Genomic DNA, 26,646 nt, shown 5'->3' on the forward strand with positions numbered 1-26,646 from the left:
GGAATAATTGGGCTTGTCCAAACTCCCTCTTCTTGCTTGCTTCTCCCACCTGCTTCCGGGGGGGGGGGGGGAATGCTCTTTAGAGCGAAGTCGGAGCAAATGGCAATTTGGGCTTTCTCTGGATTGATGTTTGCACAGGCCCATGCCTCAAAATCTGCTCGGACCCATGTTTTCTAGGGCAAGAGAAAGAGTGGATGAGCCCAGAGACTGATTGGGAAAGTCCTGGGTTTCAGGATTCACAGTGACGCCTTTGATTCACAGCACATCCTTCCAGTCTCTGTAACAATGTTCCAGTTGTGATGTTGAGGCTTCTGAGCACTTGGCTTTCCCGGCCTTGCCATTAGGCCAATGTTTCACAGGCTGGTATCGGCAGCGCCCATTTTCCCTTGGTGCAAGCCGCCTTCGGAAGCAGTGTCCGGCCACCCATCCCGGCAGAAGAGCAGCGCCGGGTTCCTGCAGGCCCACACCCCCAATTCCCCTCCGCTGGCCGGGCTGGAGGAGGTGAGGGTGCTCCCCACAGTGCCTCCACTTCCATGGCTGGCGTACCGCTCCGCCCGGCTCTTGCCCTCCAGGCGGCGGCCTTGGGTGGCAGCCAGCGCCACCGCAGCCACGTTGCCCCTCGTCCTGTACCCCCCTTCCCGGTTGCGCCCGAGCAGCATGGCGATGTTGGGGTTCCGGGCGGCGTAGATGAGGGGGTTGATGGCTCCGTTGGCCCAGGCCATCCAGCAGGCCACAGTGTCCACCGCGGGCGAGAAGGAGACGTGCCCCGTGGCGGCGGCCAGGCCCAGGACGCAGTAGGGCCCCCAGCAGCAGATGATGGAGACGATCATGATGAGGACCGTGGTGGCTGTCCGCATCTCGCCGTAGTAGCGCAGTAGGTGCCCGTAGGTGGTGAGGGGGCGCACCCTGCTCTCCGAGCGCCGTACTGCGCGGCAGATGTTGTAGTGGCAGAAGCACATGAGGGCGAAGGGTAGCAGGTAGCACAGGACGATCAGCACCGCGCCGTAGGGGGGCCCCAGGCGCGAGGACCCCCAGGGCAGGGCATACATGCAGTGGTAGGCCTGGGGCCCCGCTTCCTCCTCCTCTTCCTCGTCCTCCCTCCGGCCCAGCAGGTACCAGGGCCCCGAGAAGCCCAGCGCGGCCAGCCAGACGGCGGCCAGGAGCTGCGCGGCCCTCCGACGGCCCATTTTGCGCCTGGGCTGGCGCACGATGGCGCAGTAGCGGTCGAAGGAGAGCAGCGCCATGGTGAGCGTGGCGGCGATGCCCAGGCCGGCGTGCGCGGCGGCGCTGGCCAGGCAGAGGCGCGGCCCGAAGAGCCAAGCCCCGGGGGGGCGCCCGCTGAGCAGGCTGGCCAAGGCGGGCGGCAGGCACAGCGCGGCGCCCAGCAGCTCCGACAGCGACAGCGACAGCACGAAGGCGTTGGTGACCGTGCGCAGAGGCCGGTGCCGCGCGATCACCACCACCACGGCGCCGTTGCCCAGCGCCGACAGCGCGAAGATCAGCAGCAGCAGCAGCGCCTGCGACGCCAGCGACGCCCCGGACCAGCCCCACGCCGCCGCCGCCGCCTCCGACGGGGCCTCCGGCACCGACACCTGGCCGCCGCCGCCGCCGCCGCTCTCGTTGCGCCAGCCCGGCGCCGAGCCGTTGATCAGGAGCAGCAGCGCGGATCCCTCCATGGCCAGGCGCCTTCCCGGCCCCGAGAAGCGAGAGAGGCGCGCTCCGGCCGGCCCGAGGTCCCGGGGCTGACTTAAGGCGCGCTTGGAGAGCCCCGGGCGCAAAGCTCCATCTGGGGACTCTGCCCTCGGCTCCTCACCCGCGCGAAAGGCAGCTGGAGGCGCCGGCCTTGGGGATCGTTGCCCGGCCTCCTGGTCGGAGGGGAAGGGGGCGCCTGGCAGGGACGCGGCGGCTCCTTGGGTGGCGCAGCCTCCGCTTGCCGCAGAGGCGCGGGATTGCTTCGGCGCTCGCTGCGCGCCCGGCACATCTCTCGCTCTCTTCCGCGTGGCAGAGAAACCTTGCGGGGCTCGGGGAGTCGCTGACGTCTCCGCAGTCGGTTGCCCCGGGAAACCACCATGGCGCACACGCCGGAGAAGCCGGCAGCCGCGACTACCCCATTCTCTCCCCCGCCCGCCCCAAACGCCCTTCTTCTGGCCCCTTCTTTTCTGCCGCCGTGCGGACGGGCCCATGCATTTCTTCCTGGACGGCTGCCTCCTTCAAGAGCTGCTTCCCAACAGCGCAGCTTCTCACCGGTTGCGGCATCTTTTTGGATTTCTGCGCATGGCGAGGGAGGGGGCGTTTGCTGTGCCAGGCAAGCGCGCAGGGGTCAAGCGTGCAGATCCTTGCGGATGGGCGAGAAAGGAGAAGTTTGCAGCAGGCAGGGCAGAGATTTTAAAGGGCTCCTGCGCTGTTTCGAGTTGCCACCTGTTAAGTGGCTCAAGAATAAACAGCGCCGGACCCACGGAAAAGGAGGGAAGCCTCGCCATCAGGTTCCCTCTCTGCTAGGAAAAGCATTCATTCTTGCAGACCTTGGAGAAAGGTGACACGCAAGAACTAGATGGAGCAAGGCCATTGCTTCATCCAAGTCAGCAGAAGCAGCTTTTTCATTCCCTTCCTTAACCATGTCAAGTGAGGGGTGAGGGCAGACCAAGGAATGCGATTCCTAACTTTTGTTCGGAATCTAACGAATAACATTTGTTCAGTAGCCTAGGCCAAGTCCAGCCACATACACCCAAGAGGTCTTAATGCACGCACACTCATTTCTTTGTCCTGGAAAGTTCAGTCTACAGCAACCCAAAAAGCACTTGAGGGGTGCAGTCTGGGGAGAGGATGGAGGCTGCCAACAGTCCCAATGGCCAGATACAGAGGAGTGAAGGGACATATTTTGGCCTCCAGGCCTGGGGTTCACCATTGCTGCTGCACAGTTTCCACTCAGCGCTGGGTGACCAAATGCAGCATTTTGTGAAGAGGCAAGTTAAAGCAGTGCAGCTTTTTTCTTACCGTTGCACAACTGGAACTGCCAGTCTCCGTGTGCAGTTTGCCAGCCCCCCCCCACTTTTTCCACGCAGACAACAGCTAGAATGATGGGAGCTGCAGTTCAGAAACAGCAGCAGGTTCCCCACTCCTGTTCTAAGCCAAACAGTCCCTCAACTTTTACTTGCCATGACACACAGCTCACAAATGCAATGATGGTCATCATAAGGACATGTGGCTGAGCAGGTTTGCTATTAATTAAACAGGGCTCTGAGGTCAATGAAACTATTCCAACACTTTGGGTACAAAGGATTTTCTCAAGCTGAAGACTTCAAAGTGTTCTGAATAATTCATGCAACCCACACTTGGGAAGATGCTATCCTGATATGAGGTACCAAACAGTGCAATGATAGAGGTATATGTCTCAGCTGTTCCTTCTTGAACAGGTTTTTGGGGTATTCAGAGAAACCTGCAAAAATCTATTTAACCAGACGTACAGCAGGACACCCTAGGGAAGAATGGCTGCATCATACTATTTTCAAACCAAACTATTTGTCTCCAACGAAGGTCACAACCTTCGTTGCCCTTGACAACTCTTAAGGAGGCAATGTTTAAATTTTTATTATAGATAGAAAGCATAGTATGACGACATAATTCTTTAATTTTATTTTACAAGGTGGAGCTGCAGCATGCTTAGTATTCCACTTAAAAACAAAAAGCCCTAAGTGGTTTTACATAAGACAATATAAAATATTAACTAAAATACTGATAAATTTAAATGTTAAAACTAAAGCATATTTTAAATGAAGCTTGTGGTGCGGAAGTCACACCTTCTTCCTCTTTTGAGAATCAGGATTCCAGAGCTTGACTTATTGCTAGAGTCTGTTACAGGAAATAAAGAACTTATAACACATTCTTTAATCAGGTGCCTGTTGATATCCCAGGAACTTCACACAAAGAAGGGAAATGTTAAAGTATTGCGTTCAAACATTTGCACCTGCACTGCAGCATTACAGTAAAGGTTAAAGAAGTTCAGCAATGAAAGCAGCATAAAGAGACATAACAGCAATCAAAAAGCTCTAAGAAATGTAACATACAAATTCTGTAGCACTTTGAATATAAAAATGGCCCCCTGCAGGGGTTATTTCGCAGTCTTGTTCATTAGGGTACTGCATTCACCTCAGGCAGGACACAAGTCAGAGGTAGAACCCTCATCTTTGAAAAAATCAAACTGTCTTGGAATTTGAAGCAGATTGGCTCCAAAGCTGCGGTAGCCAAAACAGGCTGGCTTCTGAACAGTTTTGAAGCCTTCAGAGGTCTTCTAAGTTGCTGTTTTTAACTAGTTTGACATGTTTTTACAAAGTCACGCAAGTTGAAATTGAAAGTGCCAGGCAGAAAGGAGGGGGACATGTAGGTGTTTCAAGGATAATCAGAGTATTTGGTCAAGAAGGTGCAACACTACCCAGATAAACTTGTGGTGTTATACAGGTATGCCCAAGCTCTGATCTCAAGGGTTGGAGGCTAATGGCAAAGACATGTTCAACACTGCCCGCCCCCCAAGAGAATCTCCCACATAAATGAGCTTTCATTTTATTCTTTATCAGACCAGACCAGGTGAATGAGCCTGTGGGGTTGGAGAAAGGGGAAGAAACCGCCATCCCTTTCCTGCTTATCAATCTTGACCAGCCTACTGCTAGTAACAGGAACAAGCATTTATATATGTGTCAGAGCTGCCTCTAGGTCCCAGCTCACAGAGGACCAACGCTAGGCTGTAGTAATGTACAAAAGTCTTTATTGAAGTTCAGTTTCCATTTCAAAGCCACAGCGTGCAGCCCTACGTCTTAAACCCTAGATCGGCGAAGTCCCGTCTGAGTCTCCTCCCCTATGACACCAGGTTAAGATCCTAGCCCTGCTCCACCTTTTACGCTGCTCTCTCCTCCTCTGGGTCCTCCTGCCCGCTGGGGCATTGCCCTTTCTGGACTCTTCCGACGCTGAGTCGCTTAGCTCCTCCCCCTCCCTCCGGCGGGCTTTAGGACCCGGTTCCCAATCCTCATTCTCTGCTGTCCCGCGCTCCTGTACATTTGAACTTGCCTCTCGCGCCAGCCCAGTGACCTTTCTCCTAACCGTTACACTACTTCGGTCACTGCTTCCCTCTTCCGGGACACTGGCCGGATCTGACCTCTCCTCCGTTGTCCGACTTTCTGATGGAGGCGTGGTCAGCCCTGCCTTATCTTCTCTCCCTGGTGGGGAATGCACTGGCCCCGATCCTTGGGACTCTTCCCCCCCACTCTGCTCTGGTGGGGAAGCTGGTCCTGATTTCCAGCTACTGCTCTGGGAGTCCCTGCTGCCCCCTTGCTCCTGGGGCGTTCCCCTTGGGAACCCCCTACCCCTGGCCACTGGCGCCCCCTTCTGTGAATCTTCCAATTCGCTGGAGAGGCTCATGGAATCCCTCGGTCCACTGTCCTCTTCTCCTACGCTCCCCTCGGATTCTTCCCCTTCGCTCTCCATCTCCTCTCTTCCCTGTGCCTCTGCTCCTGAGCCCCTGACAATATGTATCTTGGTAATCTTTACAACAACTTTGTAAAGCATGTCAGTATTATTATCTCCCTACTGAAGATGGGGAGGGTGTAGACTTAGTAGGGCCTACCTAAGGCAATCAAATGAACCTGCTACTTCACAGTTCAGCCTTAAGTCATAGTGCCACACTATCTCCTATTACATTTTATATACAGACAAGGAGCTTCAGACCACTTTGGTGAAACTGAATGAGAGCCTTAATCACTGGTAAGATAGAGGGTAACGCCAGCACTTAAAAGAAAGCAAAATACACGTATCAAAGCAAACAGGGTTATTGGAAGCAGTATAGTAGCACAGTCACTTAAGAAAGAAACCGTATTTCAGTGGGTCCTCCTCCTCAAAAGTGAAGGTTGACATTCCAGTATAAAAGGATTCTCCAGAGACTTCTACAATAACAGCATTGTGGTCACCACATTTGGTTTGCTGGGTCAAAAGAAAATGCTTCAGATTAATTAGGAAAAATACACTGGTTTACTTACAGCACAAACTTTTGTAGGCAGCATCTGAATACATGTAATGATGTATACATCTAAACTAAAGTGACAATGAAAGAACAGAACAGAATATAAAGCAAGTATTTAAGGCTTAAATTGTTTACATTATGTTTTAAGCAAAAGTGAGACAATTTACTAAAAGTAATGAAAACCATTAATCATTTGGTCCTAATTATGGCATCATGATCTTATAAGAAGATCAGTTTTTCTTGGCTTGCTGAGAGCATTTCATCTACAAATGAAGTAACCCTACTCACTTGTGAATGTTGGAAGAATTCAAGCTATCCGACTAAAGAAGACCCAGGGCACAGCAAAGCCACCAGTCCATCACATACTTTTTATTTTTCTAAATTACCAAAGATAAATGTTTGGAGCTTGCCTTTATTGCTTTTCCAGTGAACAGGGAACCAGTTGTACTGCTTCTGAAGGTCCTGGTCTGGTTCAGCTGAATGAGTCCTTTATGGTATTGTAGAGCAATGCGAGCTGTCACACCCGACCCGGTAGGACTTCGGTCAACCTAGTTTGGAGAGAAGCAGACGTGTTTTAGCTGCATCATTCAGGAATGCAACAAATGTAATTAATGACTTTTACTTTTTTAAAAGGTGCACGTGCCTGAATTATATCCCTAAATTATGCTATTCAATATTAAAGAGAGAAAGTGGGTATGTGCACCCAGAAACTTAAAAGCTACCTAGAACAGATTTCCCCTACCTTTTTCTGACTGTGGCCCCCTTCTGACTTTCTTTCCTGTCTCTCCCCATGGGCATAGCCGGGGGGAGGGGGAAGCAAACCTGCCCCCTAACAAAAATCCTGGCTTTGGCAATGCCCCTTCCCCATCGTATTGGTAGAAAGGTAGCTATTTAAATATTTTGTTTGTAAATAGAACATGTTTTATTTATAATTTATACAAAATACAATTACATAGAATGATAGGAACATAATGAAATATTGTTGAAGCAGAAAAAACAGAATCATGGAGCTGAAAGGGACCCCAAGGGTCATCTTTCTAGTGCAACCCCATGCTAAAACATCCATGACAGGTGGCCATCCGACCTCTGCTTAGAAACCTCCAAGGAAGAGTGCAGAACCTCCTGAGGGAGATCCATCTTCCATGTAATATAAAAAGTAAACAAAACTTATTTGACCCGTTATTTGACACAGAGGGGGAAACCTACAGATACAGTACAAAAGGCACACGGGAAGTTCTGTATATATAGGAGAATTTTAAAAAGCAAGTGATCCTCACTGACATGGTGCAAAAAGATCTTGTCACCAGGCTGCCAAGATAAAACACTATAGCCCCGCTTACCTGGGAGTAAGCCCCACTGAACTCAATGCGGCTTTCTTCTTAGTTTGCACCAGGCATCCTATTGGGAAGACCCAGTTCTCTGAGTGCATGTTCTGGAAGTTGGACAATAGGGGCAGTACAGGATTCATTTTGGTGTACCAACCTCCCCACTGCAACAAGGATTCCATGTCCGAGCTGCTTCAGGACATGGCAGCTGTTCTCCTGGAGATCCCTAGCTTGGTTGTCCTAGGGGATTTTAACATCCACATCGACACGGCCTTACAAGGGGCCGCTCGGGACTTCGTGGAAAGCATGGCCTCCATGGGGCTGTCCCTGAATAAGTCTGGCCCAACTCATAGCCGTGGACATGCCTTGGACCTGGCGTTCACCTCTATGATGATCTGACACTAAGTAAAAGCGAAACTAAAGAAGTGCCATGGTCAGATCACTTCCTGGTGCAATTGGACTTCTCCGCGACCCTTCCCCTCTGCAGGGAGGTGGGACCGATTCGGATGGTCCGCCCCCGCCACTTAATGGATCCAAATGGTTTCCAAAGAGTGGAGGGGATGCTTTTTCCCATGCTGATGGCCTTTCAGCTGATTCCCTGGTGGCCTGCTGGAATGTGGTGTTAACCAGAGCTATTGACTGTTTGGCTCCAAAGCGCCCTCTCTGATTGCATGGAGCCCGGACAGCCCCGTGGTTTTCCACAGATCTGAGGGCAATGAAACAATCGCTGAGACGGCTAGAGCGCCGGAGGCGGATAACTCATTCTGAAGCTGCCTGGCATCTTCATTTCCATTCCACTGAATGATTCTGGGCTCCACACATGCTGGGAGTAATGGCTGGAGCCTGAGCTGGGCAGCTTCTTGCTTCGCAGTGCACCTGGATGCTTCTACAGCTCTTATCCATACAAGAGGCTCTCCAGTGTTACCAATGACTCCCTGGGACTCTCTTCTTTTGAGCTTCCAACTTTAGTTGGAAGTTGGCTAGCTCCACAACAGAAGCCTAGTCTTTCTTTTTTCCTGGCCGAGATGGTAGATACATTCCCCATCAAGCATCACCTGGGTCAATTTGTGAGGGCAGGAAACATTTTGTTTCTTTCTTGATTCACTTGTCAGTCAGATCTTGGACTTTTTACTCAGTTCTATGTTCCTAGCTCTATACAGCTCCTAGTCTCTCAGAATTTAAGAGCTGTATAGAGCAAGGAATGCAGAATTAAGCATCCTACAGATATGCTGCCTTTTCCTTTTCTCTACTACAAATACAAATTGGGAACCCCTGTGATGAAAAGGGGCAAGGTGGAACTTATTTTGCACAGTATTCTCTACCTGTGCATCTGCAAACACACATATGTTGCTTGTTGGTTCATCACTAAATGCATCTTTCCCATCTGTCAGGATAGTCCCATAAATGAAAGCTGTGTCTTCAATCTCAGGATGGTGAACTTTGAACTAGAAGAAGAAAACAGTAAATGGCATCAGATAAATGCAACAAAATAGCAATAATATAATAAGGACCTCACAATGTGCATATCTAGTATTATTATTAAGAGGATGTGTAGCTCAGGAGAAGGAATTGACAGTCTCTTTGTAGTACTGGAACCACGTGCTTAAAGACCAACTATATCCCATTGCTTCTAGCTAGCAAAGCCAATGGTCAACAATGATCATAACTGCAGTCCAAAACATCTAAAGGGTGCCATGTTGGCTAGTCCCTGGTCCAGGTCCTTACAATATGCCTTGAGGCCAAGTTTGTACAGATGTTAGGAGGCTGCTGCACTTATTTGCAGTAACCTCCCAATGAGAAAACAGCAGCTTCCATGGAATTATCATTGAGGATATCACAGTTCAGTTTCTGCTGGAGACTTTTATTGGATTTCTCTCTCTCTCTCTCGCTCTCTCTCTCTCTCTCACACACACACACACACGTCTTCTCCCTAGCACTGAACACCCCAGTTCCCACTCTCAACTGCTCCAAAGCATCTCACTATATGAACAGCAAACGACTTTTAGATACTCAAGAGTGGACAAAACTGCATAAATCTGTTTCTAAGACAAAGCTAGTCAAAGTGATTTCTGTCTAACAAAATAATGTATACGTTATATTGACAGGATTATGGAAAAAGATTAGCTGCCCACAAAAAAACAGGACTTTGATATTTTTTAACAATCAATGCACGATTTGCATCAGCTCCATTTGGAAGAGAGAAACCGCAGTCACAATATTATCCAGTCTGCCAATCAGGCTTGTAAACAGTAACGTGGTAATCGATGGCAAGGAAGACTTGCTTGCAAGTGAACTTGCAGAGAGGCATAACAACACTGGTTTTCTTTTGTATATGAACAAGTAGATTAGTAATTTAAAGACATTTAACTCATAGATTTATTTAAAAATATAGAAATAATTTAGTTACATTGTACAATACAGAGAAATCTGACTATACCTGAGCCTTTACTGCTTCAGTTACTGCAGATGCTGCATCCACTAGATCCCTAATCCTTGAAGAAGAAAGATCAAGTCCCAATCGATCAGCACTGACAAATGCATAGAAAGTGCCGCCATATCCAACATCCACAACTACTTTTCCATAGCCAGGAACATCAACAGTTAAATCTAATAATCAAGAAAAGGACATGGCATTACTGCAAATAATTCACGTTTCCTCTCTGTAATCTGTTCTGACACCCCAAACAAGAGTGCCTATCTACCTATTATGGTGACAGTAATATCACTTAAGAATGCTGAAAAGCAGTCTGGTAACTAAAGACTAAGGGAGCAATGCAAACCCCAGATCTGCTGGGATGAGTGAGGTATCTGGTTCAACCAGCCTATGCTGGCATAAGCACATTCCTGCTCAGCCTGAGAGATGCCAGCATAACTCCCTCAGGACAGGACAGCTGGCTGAGACCTATGGCAGCAGAAACCCTGAAGAATGGGTGTTCTGGGGGAGAGACTGGACAGGGGGACTTATATCGGGGGACTGTATCCTAATCTGGCAACCAGCAGAATTTACACTGGAAAAACGGTGGAATAAGTCCATCTCTATAAAGGTTTGTCTTTCCTCTACCAGGCTTAGGCAAAGTCAGACAGTTAGTAGCCTTGTTACTGAACAGCTTGGAATAGGGGTGATTTATGCCAGCTTAGTTTAAACCGGTTTAAATTCTGGCTTCCTATAGTTAGGTCTGCTCCTTAAGAGTAATTAATCGAGCACCAGTCATCAGAACATTTTTACCATCCTGCAAATTAACATAGACTTCTTTTTCAGGCAGCACAACAGACACAGAAACAATTAGGATCCCCCCAGTAACTTAAAGACTATTATTTGAAACAAGTGGAACAACATCATGCTATATTACAATTGTTCTGTCTGTGCAAGCATTGCTTGCTATATGGAATGATCTCTCCCCCCCCCCCCCCGCCTTGTTCTGGGGTTCTCCCTACCCGCAAGAGCTGATGGGGACAAAGAGGGCATGAAGAAGATCAGGGGGAAGCCCTGTTGTGCTAAGATGACTTGTGCTGGTTCCCAACTATTTAGTTGAATCTGGCCCAATATATCCTTGCCTCCTACCAGGAGAGCTCCTGTTCAAGGTTCCAGCCAGCTACTCTCTTCTTTAGAAAAGTCCATTTCATTCCTCTCCCTTTTCTTTTCCAACCAATGATCAACACTGCATGACTACAGAGCATGATTTCACTGAGCATGCACTGGGCAAATAGGGGGGTGTTATTTATTTTTAAAAATAAACTGCAAACTTAGTGTCTCAGACAACAAAACGTACAGCTCACTAGAACATTCAAGAAAGGAAGTGTCGTGCAGATAGGTGTTCTTTCCAAGATGCAAAGTTAGAGCCTGGGGAATAGCAGAAAAGAAGGTTAGTCATATTTGTCGATTATCTAGCATGCAGGGTCAGAATAATAAAAAGCATATTCCGACACACCTGACCTGAAATCTACTTTTTGTGCAAATCTACACATTTATGAGCCTTGTTATCAGTTAAAATTGAACTATTGTGGTTCCCCAAAAAGGATCCTGGGAATTTTAACTTTAGAGAGGATACCAAGAATTATATTAGAGGTTCCTGCCCACACCCACCTTCACAGAACTGTAGCTTTCAAGATTCCTTGGGGAAACCAAACTTTTATTTGAAGTCTTAAGTGGAGGCAAGTCATTTACTACTGCGGAACTATTCAGACCATGAGAGAATTCATGACTTCATTTAGATTCTCCCCACACCTGGGAACTAAATAAGAAGTTCATTCTAAATTTCTCCTACCAGTTATGGGATTGTGCAGTCAGAATTTAGGAGAAAATGTGGTTTAAAAAAAAGAGGATCCCATTAAACTAAAGCTAATTGTCATTTTATGTTACAGGTGGGTAGCCGTGTTGGGACTTCCGTAGTCGAAACAAAATAAAAAAATTTCTTCCAGTAGCACCTTAGAGACCAACTAAGTTTGCTATTTTATGAACTGTGCAATTAACTTGCTGCTTCCTGCAAGAAGAAAATGATACTGGGTCGCCATCTCCACTCAGTGTGATAAAAAAGTAGTTAAGTGCTTCATACCACCCAGGCACAGAGGGTGGGCTATAAATTTAATAAATAAATAAAACAAATAGCACTAGTGAACGAAAGATACCTGAAACCACAGCAAGGCAATTATGTATGGAAACAGAGTGGAAGCCCACCTTAGGTAGAAAGTAGAGCATGATGTACCTGTAGCTGTAACAATGGAATGAGAAAATGACCTGCCTTGCAAATCAAGGAAAGCCACACAATGGCTTTCTGGGACTACATGATAAAGGTGGCTCCGAGAGAAGATCTCACATCCACTTTGCTTCTCATCAGGTCCTGTAACTCAGTGCAGTGCAAATCAAGGTTTGGCTTAGCATGTTGTCCAAACCCAGGATTGTGGATAAGCTCTCTCTTCCTAACAAAGATCTGCAGCCAAGAACAAACCTTAAGGAGAGAGTTTAACCAAGATCCCAACGACTGAGGAGGGGAAAAGTGAGCTCTTACCTGGGAGCCAGTATGTTTGCACTAAACCATAGTTTGGTTTGGTTATGTGAAAATGCGGCCAATGCAGATGTACCTAGTAGCCAATAAATATGACAGAACAAATGGCCAAGACATTTAATCGACCTACAATATATGTTGAATATATGCTATATGATAATTTATGGACCTAATAGGTATCTAAAGCCATTTGCCACTGTTCTTGTATGTAGGTTTTATTTTATTTGTTTTTTATCTTATATTTTGGAAATGTACCAGTTTTTTTCCCCTTTAAATTTTTTGGGGGCCCCCAAGAGAGTGGGGCCCTAAGCTGTAGCTTGTTTAGCTTGTAAGTAAATCTGGCACTGCCCCTGGGGATCCCTTCCAGTTCATAAGATCCTATGATTCTATGTTTCACACACATGCCTTTGGAGAGGATCCCTAATGTTATGTACTGAGTTGAATAGGATCCAAAAGGCAGCAGTCTGAGTGGTCCTAGAACAATAGGATCCAGAATGCAGCAGTCTGATTGGTCCTAGAATAGGATCCAGAATGCAGCAGTCTGATTAGTCCACAGGAGCCACCCAATCCAGCTCCAGCTGGAAGGGAATCCACAACCTGATTGGCCTGCAGGAGAATCCCGGAATTAGCCAATCACGTGGGGTCCATTGTGTAAATAATGTATATACAGTGGTGCCTCGCAAGACGAAATTAATCTGTTCCGTGAGGCTCTTCGTATAGCGGTTTTTTCGTCTTGCGAAGCAAGCCCATTGACAGCTTAGCGGATTAGCGCTATTAGCGGTTTAGCGGCTTTTAGAGGATCAGCTGAGAAGCGGCTTATCAGCGGATCAGCTGAGAAGCGGCTTATCAGCGGATCAGCTGAGAAGCGGCTTAGCGGCTTAGGAAAAGGGGGGGAGGGGAAAAAACCAGCAGGAACTCGCAAGACATTTTGTCTTGCAAAGCAAGCCCATAGGGAAATTCGTTTAGCGAAGCGCCTCCAAAACGGAAAACCCTTTCGTCTAGCGGGTTTTCCGTCTTGCGAGGCGTTCGTCTTGCGGGGCACCACTGTACCGTATTTTTGGCTCTATAAGACTCACTCTTTCCTTCCTAAAAAGTAAGGGGAAATGTGTGTGTGTCTTATGGAGCAAGTGCAGGCTGCGCAGCTATTCCAGAAGCCAGAACAGCAAGAGGGATCGCTGCTTTCACTGCGCAGCGATCCCTCTTGCTGTTCTGGCTTCTGAGATTCAGAATATTTTTTTTCTTGTTTTCCCCCCTCCAAAAACTAGGTGCGTCTTTGTGTCTGGTGCGTCTTATAGAGCGAAAAATAAGGTAGGTCATTCTGGGGGAGCTCCCATTCCTCCTCACCACTATGAGCTGAATAAAGAGCATGAAATCCACTCTCGACTCCGAGTATATTTCAGCTAACTTGGCAGAGAGAGATGCCCCGAAACACAGGACAAAAGCGCGTCCATCCAGAATCCCCCTAGGGGAAAGTAACCAGAATCCCCCTAGGGGAAACATTGAAACACTACAATGGCTGCAGATGGAAAATTACAGGCAGAGATAGAAAGAATGTTCTTTCTCGTGGGAATTTTGCAGGAGCAGACTACGGCTATGAGTAAACAACTTACAACCTTGAACTCTAAAATAAGTGACTCTGCTGAATGCACAATGGACTTGACCGGGAAAAAATCTGCAGCTGAATTAGAAGAGATAACTTCGGAACAGGAGGAGAGGGAACAAGGGCCAGTACAGATGGAGAGTACCAACCAGAAGCCTACACTGTCAGAACACAAAGAAGAAGACCTTTGGATTACAAATCTGCGAAAGATGCGAAAGAGGAGGGAGGAAGCCCCTGGAACACTTGGAATATTTGAATTTAAAAGAAATAAGAAATATGATTGGGGCTTCCTCTCTGAGTATGGATTAGCTGACCTTTCGCAGCAGCTGGTACCAAGTACTTTGGATGGAAGAAATTCTGATGAGACTGAGCTAGAACTCCTTCGAGACCCGAGGACCAACAAAGAGGGCTACCAACAAAATCGGCAGAGAGAGACTGACAGAGATTTAAAGGCCTCAGATGTGAGGAATCCAGGCTAAAAACTGTTTTTGTGGACATGGGGACATTGGGAAGGGACAGAAACCGGGGCGGGGGGGGAAAGAATTTTTAAAAATATGTTTATGATCTTTGTGTTTGATTATTATGACCTATTTTTAAGATAAAAGGGAAATTCGTGGAAGGAATTCGAGTCGACCTTAGAAAAGGATTTAATATTTATAAGAAAACTGGATAAGTAAAATTTGGCCAAGTAATAAGAATTAAGTATTTCTTTAAATATATATATATATAATAATAATATGTAAAGGATGAGAGATATGAACTTGCTGAGCTAATTTAATTGAATTAGGATGTATGAAGGGGGGGTGGGGGGAGGTCAAGAACTGGGGTTAGGAAAGTAAGGATATGAAATTTTATATGTGTTGTCTTTGTCCGTGTGTGTGTGTCTGTCTTTATAAAATGTGAAAACCCAATAAAAATCTTATTAAAAAAAAAAAAAAGCGCGTCCATCCAGGAGGCAGCGTTTGACGTGGCGAGACGGGACAGCGCTGCCCCCTACCGGTGGCGGCGGCGAAGGCGGCGACGCTGTGGAAGCGGACTCGGCTGCCGCTGCGCTGGCCGTCCCAGCTGGCGAAGGCGGTGACGGGCCCGCAGGGGCAGTGGATGACGACGGCGGCGGCGGCGGCGGCGGCCTGGTCGGGTCCCGGAGGCGGCGGCGGCGGCGGCGGGCAGAGCCCGTAGTCGAGGGCGAAGCGGGCGAGGCAGAGGACGGCGTGGCCGCACATGGCGCTGCCGCCCTCGTTGTGGACGAAGAGAGCCCCGAAGGCGGCGCCCGGCAGCTCGCTGGGCACCAGCGCCGCCCCGTACATGTCGCGGTGCCCGCGGGGCTCGTGCATCAGCAGCCGCCGGGCCGCGTCCAGCTCCGGGCGCTCCAGGAGGAGGCGGCGGCGGGCCAGCAGGGGAAGGTCCCGGGGGGGCTCCAAGGGGCCCAGGCCGCCCGGAGGAACCACCCGCAGCGGCTCCCCGCCCGCCTGCATCTCCACCGTGAGGAAAACGGGGGAGCCGGGCGCGCGGGGAGGGAGAGGCCGGGACGCCCCGCCTTGGGCCTCAAGCGACGCCATGGCCGTTGAACGGTTTTTTTTTTTTACCTCACGCTGGTTTGTAACGGACGCCACCCGCCCAGGCCCCGCCCTCCGAGCAGGCATTGGCTGAGGGGGAGAGAGGAAGGGCGGGGAGAGCTGGGCCGTTGGTCAGGCGTGTCGGAGTTGCACGCCCGGGATTGGTGGGAGAAGGCGACCGCCACCGCCCACTGACGCACACCGAACGGGCATTGGCTGAGGGGTGTGCCCGTTCGCCTGTCCAGGATTGGTCAGAAGGGCATGGATAGCAAAGCTGCAGGCGGCGTAAACATAGATAGATGTAGAGTCACACACACTTCATTGAATTTTTTTGTTGCGCTTCCGGGTTCGCTTCCATATGCTTCGCCCATTTTTCTTCTGACGCCGTGGCGTCTATTTAATTTATTTATATGAAAAAGATATCTTTTTTTAAAAAAAAAAAATATTACCACAGCTGGACTCCTTAAACTGCTTATAAATGAAGAATTTAACAAGGATCTAGGAGCTGATCGCTTACTGAGAAATCACATCTTAAGGCATGCATGCAATGTAGGCGGCGTTCTCCTCATAGAAATGCTGTGGGAAAGAGCGTCGGCCTACAGAGGGGCAGCTTCCTTGAAGCTCACGCCGCTCTTCATTTTTCTAGCTCTACTATGAAAAAGAGCCGAACATAAGAGTCCACGCCCCCTCCTCGTTCAGTCTCAATGCCCAATGAAAAGAGGAGCTTAGTCCGAGCCACGCCCCGCTCGCCACCCAGAGGAGGTCCCAAACCCACGCCTATCGGGGGCGTGGCTATATGAGGCCAATCAACGAGGACTAGAGGAAACCGAGAGGAAGTGACGCAAAGCCAGCCGCTGTCGCTGTCAAGAACCCGGATGAGTTTGGTGGTGACTAGGTGGAGATGGGTGAGTTTTGGGTGCTGAGTTTATTACCTTTTCCCAGGTGAGAGGGGCTGTTTCTCCCTGCTGGGCAGCTGACCAGGCCGGTTTCTTAGCTGCAAAAGCAAGTAGCCCTCCAGTATCCTAAAAGCATAGCTAGATAAGTAGATAATATAAATATAATTCTTTATATAATGTTATAGGGGAGGGGAGGTGGGGAAGAGATATTTTTTGCATGTCAGCATCCTTGGGCTTGGGACGCAGGTGGCGCTGTGGGTTAAAGCCTCAGCGCCTAGGGCTTGCCGATCGAAAGGTCGGCGGTTCGAATCCCTGCGGCGGGGTGCGCTCCCGCTGCTCGATCCCAGCGCCTGCCAACCTAGCAGTTCGAAAGCACCTCCGGGTGCAAGTAGATAAATAGGGACCGCTTACCAGCGGGAAGGTAAACGGCGTTTCCGTGTGCGGCTCTGGCTCTGGCTCTGGCTCTGGCCAGAGCAGCGATGTCACGCTGGCCACGTGACCCGGAAGTGTCTCCGGACAGCGCTGGCCCCTGGCCTCTTAAGTGAGATGGGCGCACAACCCCAGAGTCTGTCAAGACTGGCCCGTACGGGCAGGGGTAAAGGTAAAGGTACCCCTGCCCGTACGGGCCAGTCTTGCCAGACTGGGGTTGGTGCGCCCATCTCACTCAAGAGGCCAGGGGCCAGCGCTGTCCGGAGACACTTCCGGGTCACGTGGCCAGCGTGACATCGCTGCTCTGGCCAGAGCCAGAGCCAGAGCCGCACACGGAAACGCCGTTTACCTTCCCGCTGGTAAGCGGTCCCTATTTATCTACTTGCACCCGGAGGTGCTTTCGAACTGCTAGGTTGGCAGGCGCTGGGACCGAGCAGCGGGAGCACACCCCGCCGTAGGGATTCGAACCGCCGACCTTTCGATCGGCAAGCCCTAGGCGCTGAGGCTTTAACCCACAGCGCCACCTGCGTCCCTCACGGGCAGGGGTACCTTTACCTTTACCTTATCCTTGGGCTAAAGCGAGGAAGCGTTGCCCTCAACAGGGGAGAGATGCTACAATTCCCCTCATCCCTCAGCCCTGGTCCTGCTGGCCAGGGGGACAGAAGTCCCAACAGCATCAGGGGAACCGAGGTTGGGACAGGCTGAGTTCTAAGTTCCTGGAGGGGAACCTATGGCCTTTTAAATTTAGCATTCCAACTCGTCAGCTGGCACAGCGAACGGCTGTGGATGATGGGAGTTGCAGTTCAGCAACATGGGCGGGGGGGGCTGCTCTTGTAGCAACAGGAATAGTAATAATTGGTGGTGGCAGTGATGATGGCGACAACAACAACAACTTATGAGCCCATAAGAAGCCCATAAGGGTAGGGTATAAAGGCTGTAAAAAAAATCTTTTATGGCCCAGGCTTCTCTCCCCTTTTCCTGTAGATAGACCCCCTCCCAACGATGTCTGATTTTCTGTGTCAGATGACAGCACTTCTAAACATTCCCTTTCTCTGAGCTCTCTGATGTTGGAATAGTTTTAATGTGGAAGCTGTTGCATGTCTGTTTACCTGGTTCTGCCTTCCATGATTAGGGGGCAAAAGCTAACTGAAAACTAGTAAAGCAAGATGTTTGAAGGTATTTGTGTGCAAACTGTTATTTTTTAAAAAATGTATTTATTATTATTATTAAAGATAATAAAAACCAATAATAAAACATTATTATTATATTATTAAAGATTTCTTGGTTTACAAAAGTATGTGCAATGTCTCTTTTTTTCAAGTGTGCAAACTGTTATTAGCTTACAAGTATCTGCCACTCTTTTGGCCTTTTTATCTTTTGTATAAGTTGTAGATATTCAACCAGATTGCCTTGGGCTTTATTGTGGAAGAACAGCGGAATTTATAAATGGGACTGAAATCCATGGCGATTGTGGGGTAAGTAGAGGATTGTGAAAAGACACTTGAGTATTTGAAGCTGGCACAGTATAATGTTTTAGCTGCTATTATCCAACCATTAGTGGGTTTGGCTGGGGAAAGGATGGCCTGAACACATCTTGGGCTCAACGAAACTGCTTGTCCTTCAAATACAGCACATTATTCAGTCCCTATCATTTGTCTGCATCCCTTTCCCAGGCCATTTTGTGTGTGTGCAAAACGTTAATAGATATCTTTATAAAACAATATGTGATTAAACTCTCCAGGTGTGTCCAAGAGGGCAAAGGACAGATGCTCACAAAATCTGTCGGCCATGTATGGGATCTCCAGAACGCTACGATTGGCTTTACCTTGGCTTTATGGCAATGCTTCCTCTGATTTTGCATTGGTTCTTCATTGAGTGGTATTCAGGGAAAAAGAGGTAAATGTTTCCTAAGCCCTGTTTCAAACAAGAAACTGAATGTAGCTTTTGAATCTAAAGGTGCACTTACCTTGCTATTGAAGGCGCTGGGGGGGGGGGGAACCAAATACTCTGCAAGTTGGAGGACTGCTTACCTGGCTTTGGGAAGGCAGCACAAGGGTCCTGGGATGCTAACAGAGCCCTCGCGCCTCCTTCCCTAATCTGGGTGTTTCGCTTACCTGGCTTTGGGAGGGTGGTGAGAGGGCTCTGGGATGCTACCAGAGCCTTTGTGCTGCCTTTCCAAAGCTGGGTATACCCACGATCAGAGTTGTGCATGGGTGAGACGGTGGGAATAAATAGATGGAGAGTGGGTTTCTTATGCTCTTCTTCTATTTATTCTCTCCCACCCACTCAAAGCTACAATTGCACAAGTCTAATACAAGTGGGACGCGGGTGGCGCTGTGGGTTAAACCACAGAGCCTAGGACTTGCCGATCAGAAGGTCGGCAGTTCGAATCCCCGCAATGGGGTGAGCTCCCGTTGCTCGGTCCCTGCTCCTGCCAACCTAGCAGTTCGAAAACACATCAAAGTGCAAGTAGATAAATAGGTACCGCTCCAGCGGGAAGGTAAACGGTGTTTCCGTGCGCTGCTCTGGTTCGCCAGAAGCAGCTTAGTCCTGCTGGCCACATGACCCGGAAGCTGCACACCGGCTCCCTCGGCCAATAAAGCGAGATGAGCGCCACAACCCCAGAGTCGGTCAGGACTGGACCTAATGGTCAGGGGTCCCTTTACCTTTACCGTGAATAAGATACAAATTACCTGTCCTGATTTCGATTCATTCTTTTCCCTCTTTCCAGCTCCAGTGCTCTGTTCCAGCACATCACTGCTTTAATTGAATGCAGCGTGGCAGCCATCGTTACTCTGCTTGTGAGCGACCCCCTGGGCTCCTTGCATATCCGCTCCTGCAAGGTGGTGATGCTTTCTGACTGGTACACCATGCTCTACAACCCGAGTCCTGATTATATCACCACTATTCATTGTACCCACGAAGCAGTCTACCCTCTGTGAGTATCTTTTCTGTGGCCTTGTCTGTGAGATTGCTGTTGTTTTGTAAGAATCCCCACCTCTTAACAGCTGTTCCCAGACAGGTAATCTTGGTGTCTTGATCTATGCATGCTTACTTAGAAGCAAGCCCTATTGATGGGGATTACTCCCACCCTTATATATAGTTGCAGTGTTTTTTTTTACTACTCTGCCCATATTTGCTAGGTCAAACCATGGCTTAGAATGAACACATCAACTCCTGGGGAGGAAATTGCATTTCCTTTGCTCCTCCTTGGTCATTTCAGCTCCATACTGCAACTAAGCCAAGGTTCGGGTTAGCATGTCATCTGAACCTGGGATCTTGCTCAGCGGAATCATGGAATTGTACAGCTGGAAGGGATCCCAATAATTATCTAGTTCAACCCCCAACTGTTCCCGAAACCCAAGATCAAACCAGGGATCTTTAGAGCTTCAGTCTAACGCCATCCCAACTGTGGTTAAGTTCTCCCCTCCATAACCACAACCTGTAGCCAAATTTTGTTCTTGGCTTGGCTCCTGTGCCATGCTGAGTTAAAGGGACCAGGAAATGAACAAAGCAGGTGTGATCTCCTCTCCGGGAGCAAACACATTTAAGCTGTCCCAGTAAGCCATACTTTGACATGGTGAACATGCCTATGACCAAGAGGAATTTTTTAAGCCCTTCCCTCCCTGTCGCTCATGGCTCACATGTCTCTCCAGGGCAGTGGAAGAAAATGAATGGGAATAAGAGGCTACTGTGCATTTGTGCTGGAGGGAGAATAAGGATAGGAAATAAGATAAAGAGGATATTATGCAGATTGCCATGAATTTAGGTACAAGATCTTCAGGGCCTGGATTTGTGGGCCAGGAGGACGTAAGAAAGTAGGAGACAGTGTTGATGTGAAGAAACAGCATCAAGCAAGGATTTTGCATAATGGGGGGGGGCAGGTATAGAACTTGTGGCATATATGTGTCTTGTGTTTATTGGCCATATTGAGTGAGGTGTGAAGTTTTTGGCACTACTGTGCTCTGAAATAAACAATTCTCTCTTCCAGCTACACCATTGTATTTATATACTATGCCTTTTGTTTGGTGTTGATGATGATGCTTCGACCCCTATTGGTGAAGAAGATTGCTTGTGGGCTAGGGAAGTCTGATCGATTTAAGAGCATTTATGCAGCTCTCTACTTCTTCCCGATCCTAACTGTGCTTCAAGCAGTTGGAGGCGGCTTGCTCTGTAAGTCACCTTTATTTTCCACCCCCTCACTTTCCCCTCTGCACAACTGGTGGAACAAACCAGGTAGTTGCACCTAACATGCAAACCAAGAACTGTGGTTAATGACTTCCAAACAAGCCACAATTGGAAGCTAATTTTCAGTTTAATCTGGCATGTTTGGAAGCTGTTAACCATAGCTCATGAATATCCTGGATTATTAAAGCAGGATTTGACTGTCTGAGTGTGGCAGCTGCCTAAGGACTATTTCACCTTGTGAGCTGAGCACTTTTCATACCACTCACTTTTGGTTACTACAAGGATACAGAATTTTATTATGTCTATTTCTATCCAACCTTTCCCCCACACTCTGGCACTGGGTAAAGTCAGGCTGATAGAACTCAGTGGGACTTACTTTTGAGTAGGCATGCTCAGGATTGCACCCCATAACAACTATTTATAGCTTCTGCGTGACTGGTGCGGTAAAACTGTGTTGGTGTGTCAATGTAACGCACAACTGTTTTCTTCCAGACTATGCATTCCCGTATATCATCATAGTGTTATCTCTCGTCACCCTGGTTGTCTATCTGTCAGCTTCCGAAGTAGATGTAAGTAAAACACTGTTTCATTTTAAAATATATCCTTTTTAAAAAGTGACCTACAACTGAAGGGAGAAAATGGGAAAACAAAGGAAATGGTCAGCAATAAGTGATTGAATTCCTTGGGCTATTCCGCCGGGGATTCCGCTCTCCCACCCCCACCCTGGGTTGGCAAAGAGGTCTATGCTGCTATTTTTAATTGTTTTATCTTCAAAAGCCTGAGACAGCTAAAGTCTTTGTTCACACATTCTACACCGGAGAGGGAGATAACCTCTCTGCTTGTTTAGATTTGTGAGGAGGCTCTGATCAGCATTCTGAACAGTCAGCATATCAGGAGAGGCTTAAGAACCAGCTGGTTACCATCTCATACAGTCCCTCATGACCGAGGAGGAAAAGCAGCCATAGTTATTGCATAAGAATCCTTCCTCGTCAGTACAGTGGTGTCTCGCAAGACGAAATTAATCCATTCCGTGAGGCTCTTCGTCTAGCGGTTTTTTCGTCTTGCGAAGCAAGCCCATTGACAGCTTAGCAGATTAGCGGTTTAGTGGCTTTTAGCGATCAGCTGTTAAGCGGCTTATCAGCGGATCAGCTGATAAGCGGCTTAGCAGCTTAGGAAAAGGGGGGAAAAGGGGGGGGGGAAACCGCAGGAACTCGCAAGACATTTTTGTCTTGCGAAGCAAGCCCATAGGGAAATTCGTTTTGCGAAGCGCCTCCAAAACGGAAAACTCTTTCGTCTAGCGGGTTTTCCGTCTTGCGAGGCGTTCGTCTTGCGGGGCACCACTGTATTATTGCCTGGCTCTTCAAAGAAGCTGTTCCCTGCCTGATGTCGCTTGACTATTTTAATCTTTAGCCAATGTCAGGGAACTGCCATCGGCTCAGGGGGGAGATGGGAAAAGCCGGATGGATTACAGAGAGCCCCCAAAGATCGTGGGAAGCAGCACCTCCTCATTGGAGGAGAGTAACCACGCCTCCAGTGGAGAGGAGCTTCAGGGCTCGGAGGAGGCGAGGCGGGGCTAGGACACCTTGCCTGGGCAAAGCGGGGAGGAGAGAGGTCCTCCGTTACCCACGCCTTCCCTGCGCAGTAGGCTTCAGTGCAGAGAGCGGAAGCGCAGACTGGGCGTCAAGAAACCACTCTGCTGGGGAAGGTTTAAGGACCACCCACTCACAGATTCTGCCAATGAATGAGTCAGCCACGGGAGAGTGGTGTTCTGGGCAGATAAAGTTTATTTTGGCATCAAAAGCAAGGCTTCACAGCCAAGCAGGGAGGTATTTGCCTGCTTGCTCTCAAGCAACCCCTTGGAACCTTAACAGCCAAGGATTTCTGGGTGGGGTTGCACCAATTCTTAAAACAGCAAATGCAAATAAAGAGTGAACAACAAAATAATAATCTTACACATGGTGGCAAAATGAAAACAGGCTTGGTATCAGGCGGGTCTCTTGAGGAATGAGCATTTCACAAGCAGGATGCTGCTATGGGGAAGGGCTTAAGCAAAGGCATCTGTAACTGCTGCAACTGCTAAGTGGCTTCTTTTAAAGGAGAGCAGCAACTGTTAGTGCAAAAGAGGATGGGTTGGTATTGGCAAATGTGTGTGCCTGCTTCCTCTCCTTCAGAGAGAATAATGAACAGTGGACCCTCTCCTGCCTTTCCAGTTAGGGCTTTGTTTGTTTCATAAAAATTGTACATTCCTTGATGGTTAAAAGAAAACTCTCAAAGCAGTTAACGGAAAAAGATTAAATTATTGGTATGGAAAATTAATAATGATCTAAAACTTTTTAAAAGTTAAAATAGCAGTGGATTAAAACTTGTGCAAACTTTCTAAATATATGGGAAGGCTTGTCTGGACAAAAATATTATTAGGTAAAGGTAAAGGGACCCCTGACCATTAGGTCCAGTCGTGACCGACTCTAGAGTTGCGGCGCTCATCTTGCTTTATTGGCCGAGGGAGCCAGCATACAGCTTCCAGGTCATGTGGCCAGCGTGACTAAGCCGCTTCTGGAGAACCAGAGCAGCACACGGAAACGCCGTTTACCTTCCCGCCAGAGCAGTACCTATTTATCTACTTGCACTTTGACGTGCTTTCGAACTGCTAGGTGGGCAGGAGCAGGGACCGAGCAACGGGAGCTCACCCTGTCGTGGGGATTCGAACCGCTGACCTTCTGATCAGCAAGTCCTAGGCTCTGTGGTTTAACCCACAGCGCCACCTTCGTCCCAAAATTTTTAGCAGGTGCCAAAAGGAGCACAGTGAAGTGGCTTGCTTGATGGCAATGGGCAGGGAGTTCCAAAGTGTAGGTGCTACCACACGAAAAGACCAAGTTATTACAAATGCAGAACGGGGTATTATGTGGCACCTGCAGTTGTGCCATTCCCTTCCTCAGAGCTCTCCCGAAAATATGATAAAGAGAGAAACTAAGAACGGCTTAGTTCAGATAGCTCTCTCCACCGAGAGACAATATAAAAGGAGAGGCTTCAGAAGGCACCGTGATTTCATTCTGCCCCTTTCTGAAATCTTTGCATTAGCCTCAGGCGACGTCTGTGTAAAAACTAACGGCAACATCTTGTCTCCTGTTTTACCAGACTTTCAAGGATCTCCTTGTCAGGAAGAAAAGGCTCATTGTTCTATTCAGCCACTGGCTCCTGCATGCCTACGGGATCATCTCCATCTCCAAGCTGAACAACGTGTACCAAGACTTGCCCCTGCTGGCTTTGGTGCCGGCACCTGCTCTGTTTTACTTGCTTACTGCAAAGTACACGGATCCTTCGCGGATACTCTCCGATGGAGCAAACGGACGTTGAGCCAAGAATCCAGCGTTGTAGGCTGAGGTTCTCGGGGGCCCACACATCCTTCCCCTCTTATAGGAAGCTCTCAGTTCTCCTATCAGCCAGCTTTCAGGTAAAGTTTCTTTAGGATCAAGGCTTAGTCCCGTCCCCCCACATCAGCTAGATTCTATCCTCCTAAGCAACACCTGTGCGTATAATGCCTTAGAAGTGTTCCGTCAGCCACAGGAGCCAGAGTCCCCGCTGCTGTTCATGGTGAACGATCAAGGCTACCGTCCCCTGGAAATATGTTTATTACCTGCCCATGCTGTGCGAGCGTGAAACATTTTGTACAGCGTATCTGGAAACGGTGTAACTTTTATTTCTGAGTGCAGTATTTTATCGCGTCTTTGAAGAATGATATGTAGAAGAATAAAGCTCAGTGTTCTGACTTCAGTCCACAGCTCTTGCAGTCTCTTCATTTCTAGATAAGAGGTTTGGGAGAACAATGCAGTTGTTATTATTTTTATTAATATCTGTTTGTAACAACCCTTTGATGCAGGGTGGATAAAAATCAATTATTTTTTAAAAATCAGATTTTTTTATTTAAATCAGATTTTTTTTATTTCAATCGCATTTTTAAAATAAAATGGTTTTTTGGGGGGGAAATCTTTCTAAAGATAATCTTCTAGTCTAAAGGCTATTCATCAGGAAATAAGGATTTGTTTAAGTTTTTCATGTGTACTAAAACACAGTTAAAGGTTTTTTTTTATTTAAAAAAATTGTTTGATCACATCAGTGAACAAACATGGATACATATGCTATAATGTTATTGTTTTAGTTAAATACATTGTTTAAATTCTTAAGGAAATGATTATTTTTCTCCTTCCCATAAAGTACAGCAGAAAAGTTGTCCAAACATAAACTTATTAAACCTGACAATAATTTCATAATTATTGGTCTATGTATTTCTAATAGTATAACCAAATCAGAAATTTTTGATATAACTGTAAAAACTACTCTGAAAATTTATTATTCCAAAAATGAAACCTTCATCTGGTTGTAAATGGTAAGATTATACCAGCAAGAATGAGTCTTTCTGTAAAAAAAGTAGATTTAAATCAAGTCTTACGGACTAGTGATTTAAATCGTGATTAGGAAAATCTCCCAATTCACGTCAGCCAATTTTGCAGAGGAAAAATTTTTGTGGGAGAGCATGCTCTTTCTAGCACCTACCAGGTTTTGCACCTTGCTTTCCCAGAATAAATGTTCTATCTTTTGCCGGAGCAAAAGTTCTCTTATAGAGCCACCTATTAATATTTTTAATTAACATTCTGTGTCAAGGTAATCCAAATTTTGCAGTAGGGAAACCTGAAATCTTCAATCCCTGTATTATGTGCTCCTCCTCCCTCTGACCATTCGCAAATAGGTACTGTCAATCTTGGGCTTCCTGCTGCAGGAAAGGTAGGCTAAGAGAGAAGGATATATGCGGTCGCAGGGCCTTTGTGATTACTGTTCAGATTCCTGCCCCTAGCAAAAAGAAAGGGAGAAAAAGAAAGAATGAAAAATTAAAGCTCTTTTGGTGTGTTTCCTTTTCCTTTCTAAGCAAGTTTATTAGGGAGTGGGAACAGAGAGAAAGGTGTTGGATTGTTGTGGGTATCAGAGTTATCACTCTCCGCTAAGCAGAAATGCTGACTCAGCAGCATAAAGAGATATGGTTGACTCCCCCACGCTGGCTTCTCCCCTGTACGTGTATATGTGTGCTGATTCCTGGATGTAAGAAGACTACTTGATGATGATGCAAGACTGCAACCGGAATAAAGCCCTACTGGAAATGCAGCTTGACTCCTGAATGTCTCATGTAGGGTTTCTGTAAAGGTAAAGGGACCCTTGACCATTAGGTCCAGTCGTGTCCGACTGGAGTTGCGGTGCTCATCTTGCTTTATTGGCCGAGGGAGCCGGCATACAGCTTCCGGGTCATGTGGCCAGCATGAATAAGCCGCTTCAGGCGAACCAGAGCAGCGCACAGAAATGCCGTTTACCTTCCCACCGGAGTGGTACCTATTTATCTACTTGCACTTTGACGGGCTTTTGAACTGCTAGGTTGGCAGGAGCAGGGACCGAGCAACGGGAGCTCACCCCGCTGCGGGGATTCGAACCACCGACCTTCTGATCAGCAAGTCCTAGGCTCTGTGGTTTAACCCACAGCGCCACCTGCATCCCGATAGGGTTTCTGTACATTGCAACAAATGGCACCTGTCTTGAGCTACTGAAAATTGTAAGTGCTGCCAAAATATATTGTTCCAGATCTTCCCCAGCCGCCTTGT

The 26,646-nt window shown here is 47.9% G+C and overlaps 4 protein-coding genes across 8 annotated transcripts in view; 1 reads left to right on the forward strand and 3 right to left on the reverse strand.

Moving 5' to 3' along the window:
• Positions 1-352: 352 nt before the first annotated feature.
• GPR135 (G protein-coupled receptor 135) lies at positions 353-1,696 on the reverse strand. The gene has a single exon (XM_079953135.1). The coding sequence runs from the start codon at positions 1,674-1,676 to the stop codon at positions 354-356; it is 1,323 nt and encodes a 440-aa protein (XP_079809261.1). The 5' UTR covers positions 1,677-1,696; the 3' UTR covers position 353.
• Positions 1,697-5,800: 4,104 nt separating this feature from the next.
• Positions 5,801-15,508, reverse strand: L3HYPDH (trans-L-3-hydroxyproline dehydratase). The gene is made up of 5 exons (XM_079963697.1): positions 14,933-15,508; positions 9,770-9,939; positions 8,655-8,777; positions 6,418-6,555; positions 5,801-5,967 (listed from the first exon to the last, which is right to left on the reverse strand). Exons 1-5 carry the CDS (start codon positions 15,492-15,494, stop codon positions 5,842-5,844), a joined length of 1,119 nt encoding a protein of 372 aa, XP_079819823.1. The 5' UTR covers positions 15,495-15,508; the 3' UTR covers positions 5,801-5,841.
• Positions 15,509-16,287: 779 nt separating this feature from the next.
• On the forward strand, positions 16,288-24,775 carry JKAMP (JNK1/MAPK8 associated membrane protein). 5 transcript variants are annotated; one of them, XM_079958775.1, is made up of 7 exons: positions 16,288-16,396; positions 18,203-18,291; positions 18,558-18,712; positions 19,548-19,754; positions 20,808-20,989; positions 21,497-21,573; positions 24,140-24,775. In XM_079958775.1, exons 1-7 carry the CDS (start codon positions 16,393-16,395, stop codon positions 24,356-24,358), a joined length of 933 nt encoding a protein of 310 aa, XP_079814901.1. In that variant the 5' UTR covers positions 16,288-16,392; the 3' UTR covers positions 24,359-24,775. The 5 variants fall into 5 exon arrangements, with proteins under 5 accessions (XP_079814901.1, XP_079814903.1, XP_079814904.1 ...); XM_079958777.1 differs by having other exon boundaries at positions 16,318-16,396; positions 18,209-18,291; XM_079958778.1 differs by having other exon boundaries at positions 16,385-16,433.
• Positions 24,680-26,646, reverse strand: part of CCDC175 (coiled-coil domain containing 175) — a 40,147-nt gene continuing 38,180 nt past the window's right edge. The window contains exons 20-21 of the mRNA XM_079991948.1: positions 25,729-25,849; positions 24,680-24,803 (exon numbers count right to left, since the gene is read on the reverse strand). Coding sequence (XP_079848074.1) covers positions 25,829-25,849 — 21 coding nt within the window. The 3' untranslated portion in view covers positions 24,680-24,803; positions 25,729-25,828. The remainder of the gene's footprint in view (positions 24,804-25,728; positions 25,850-26,646) is intronic.

The sequence above is a fragment of the Podarcis cretensis genome (genome assembly GCF_951804945.1).
Source record: "Podarcis cretensis genome assembly, chromosome: 1".
Taxonomy (NCBI): Eukaryota; Metazoa; Chordata; class Lepidosauria; order Squamata; family Lacertidae; genus Podarcis; species Podarcis cretensis.

Excerpts from the sequence above, each read along its gene's own strand:
- GPR135 (XM_079953135.1), bottom strand. The coding sequence starts at position 1,676 with ATGGAGGGATCCGCGCTGCTGCTCCTGATCAACGGCTCGGCGCCGGGC.
- L3HYPDH (XM_079963697.1), bottom strand. The coding sequence starts at position 15,494 with ATGGCGTCGCTTGAGGCCCAAGGCGGGGCGTCCCGGCCTCTCCCTCCC. Across the intron at positions 8,778-9,769 it reads CTGAAGCAGTAAAGGCTCAG|TTCAAAGTTCACCATCCTGA; the intron begins GTATAGTCAGAT and ends TTCTTCTTCTAG. Across the intron at positions 6,556-8,654 it reads GTGTGTTTGCAGATGCACAG|GTTGACCGAAGTCCTACCGG; the intron begins GTAGAGAATACT and ends TCTCCAAACTAG.
- JKAMP (XM_079958774.1), top strand. Across the intron at positions 18,292-18,557 it reads AAATCCATGGCGATTGTGGG|GTGTGTCCAAGAGGGCAAAG; the intron begins GTAAGTAGAGGA and ends TAAACTCTCCAG. Across the intron at positions 19,755-20,807 it reads CACGAAGCAGTCTACCCTCT|CTACACCATTGTATTTATAT; the intron begins GTGAGTATCTTT and ends TCTCTCTTCCAG.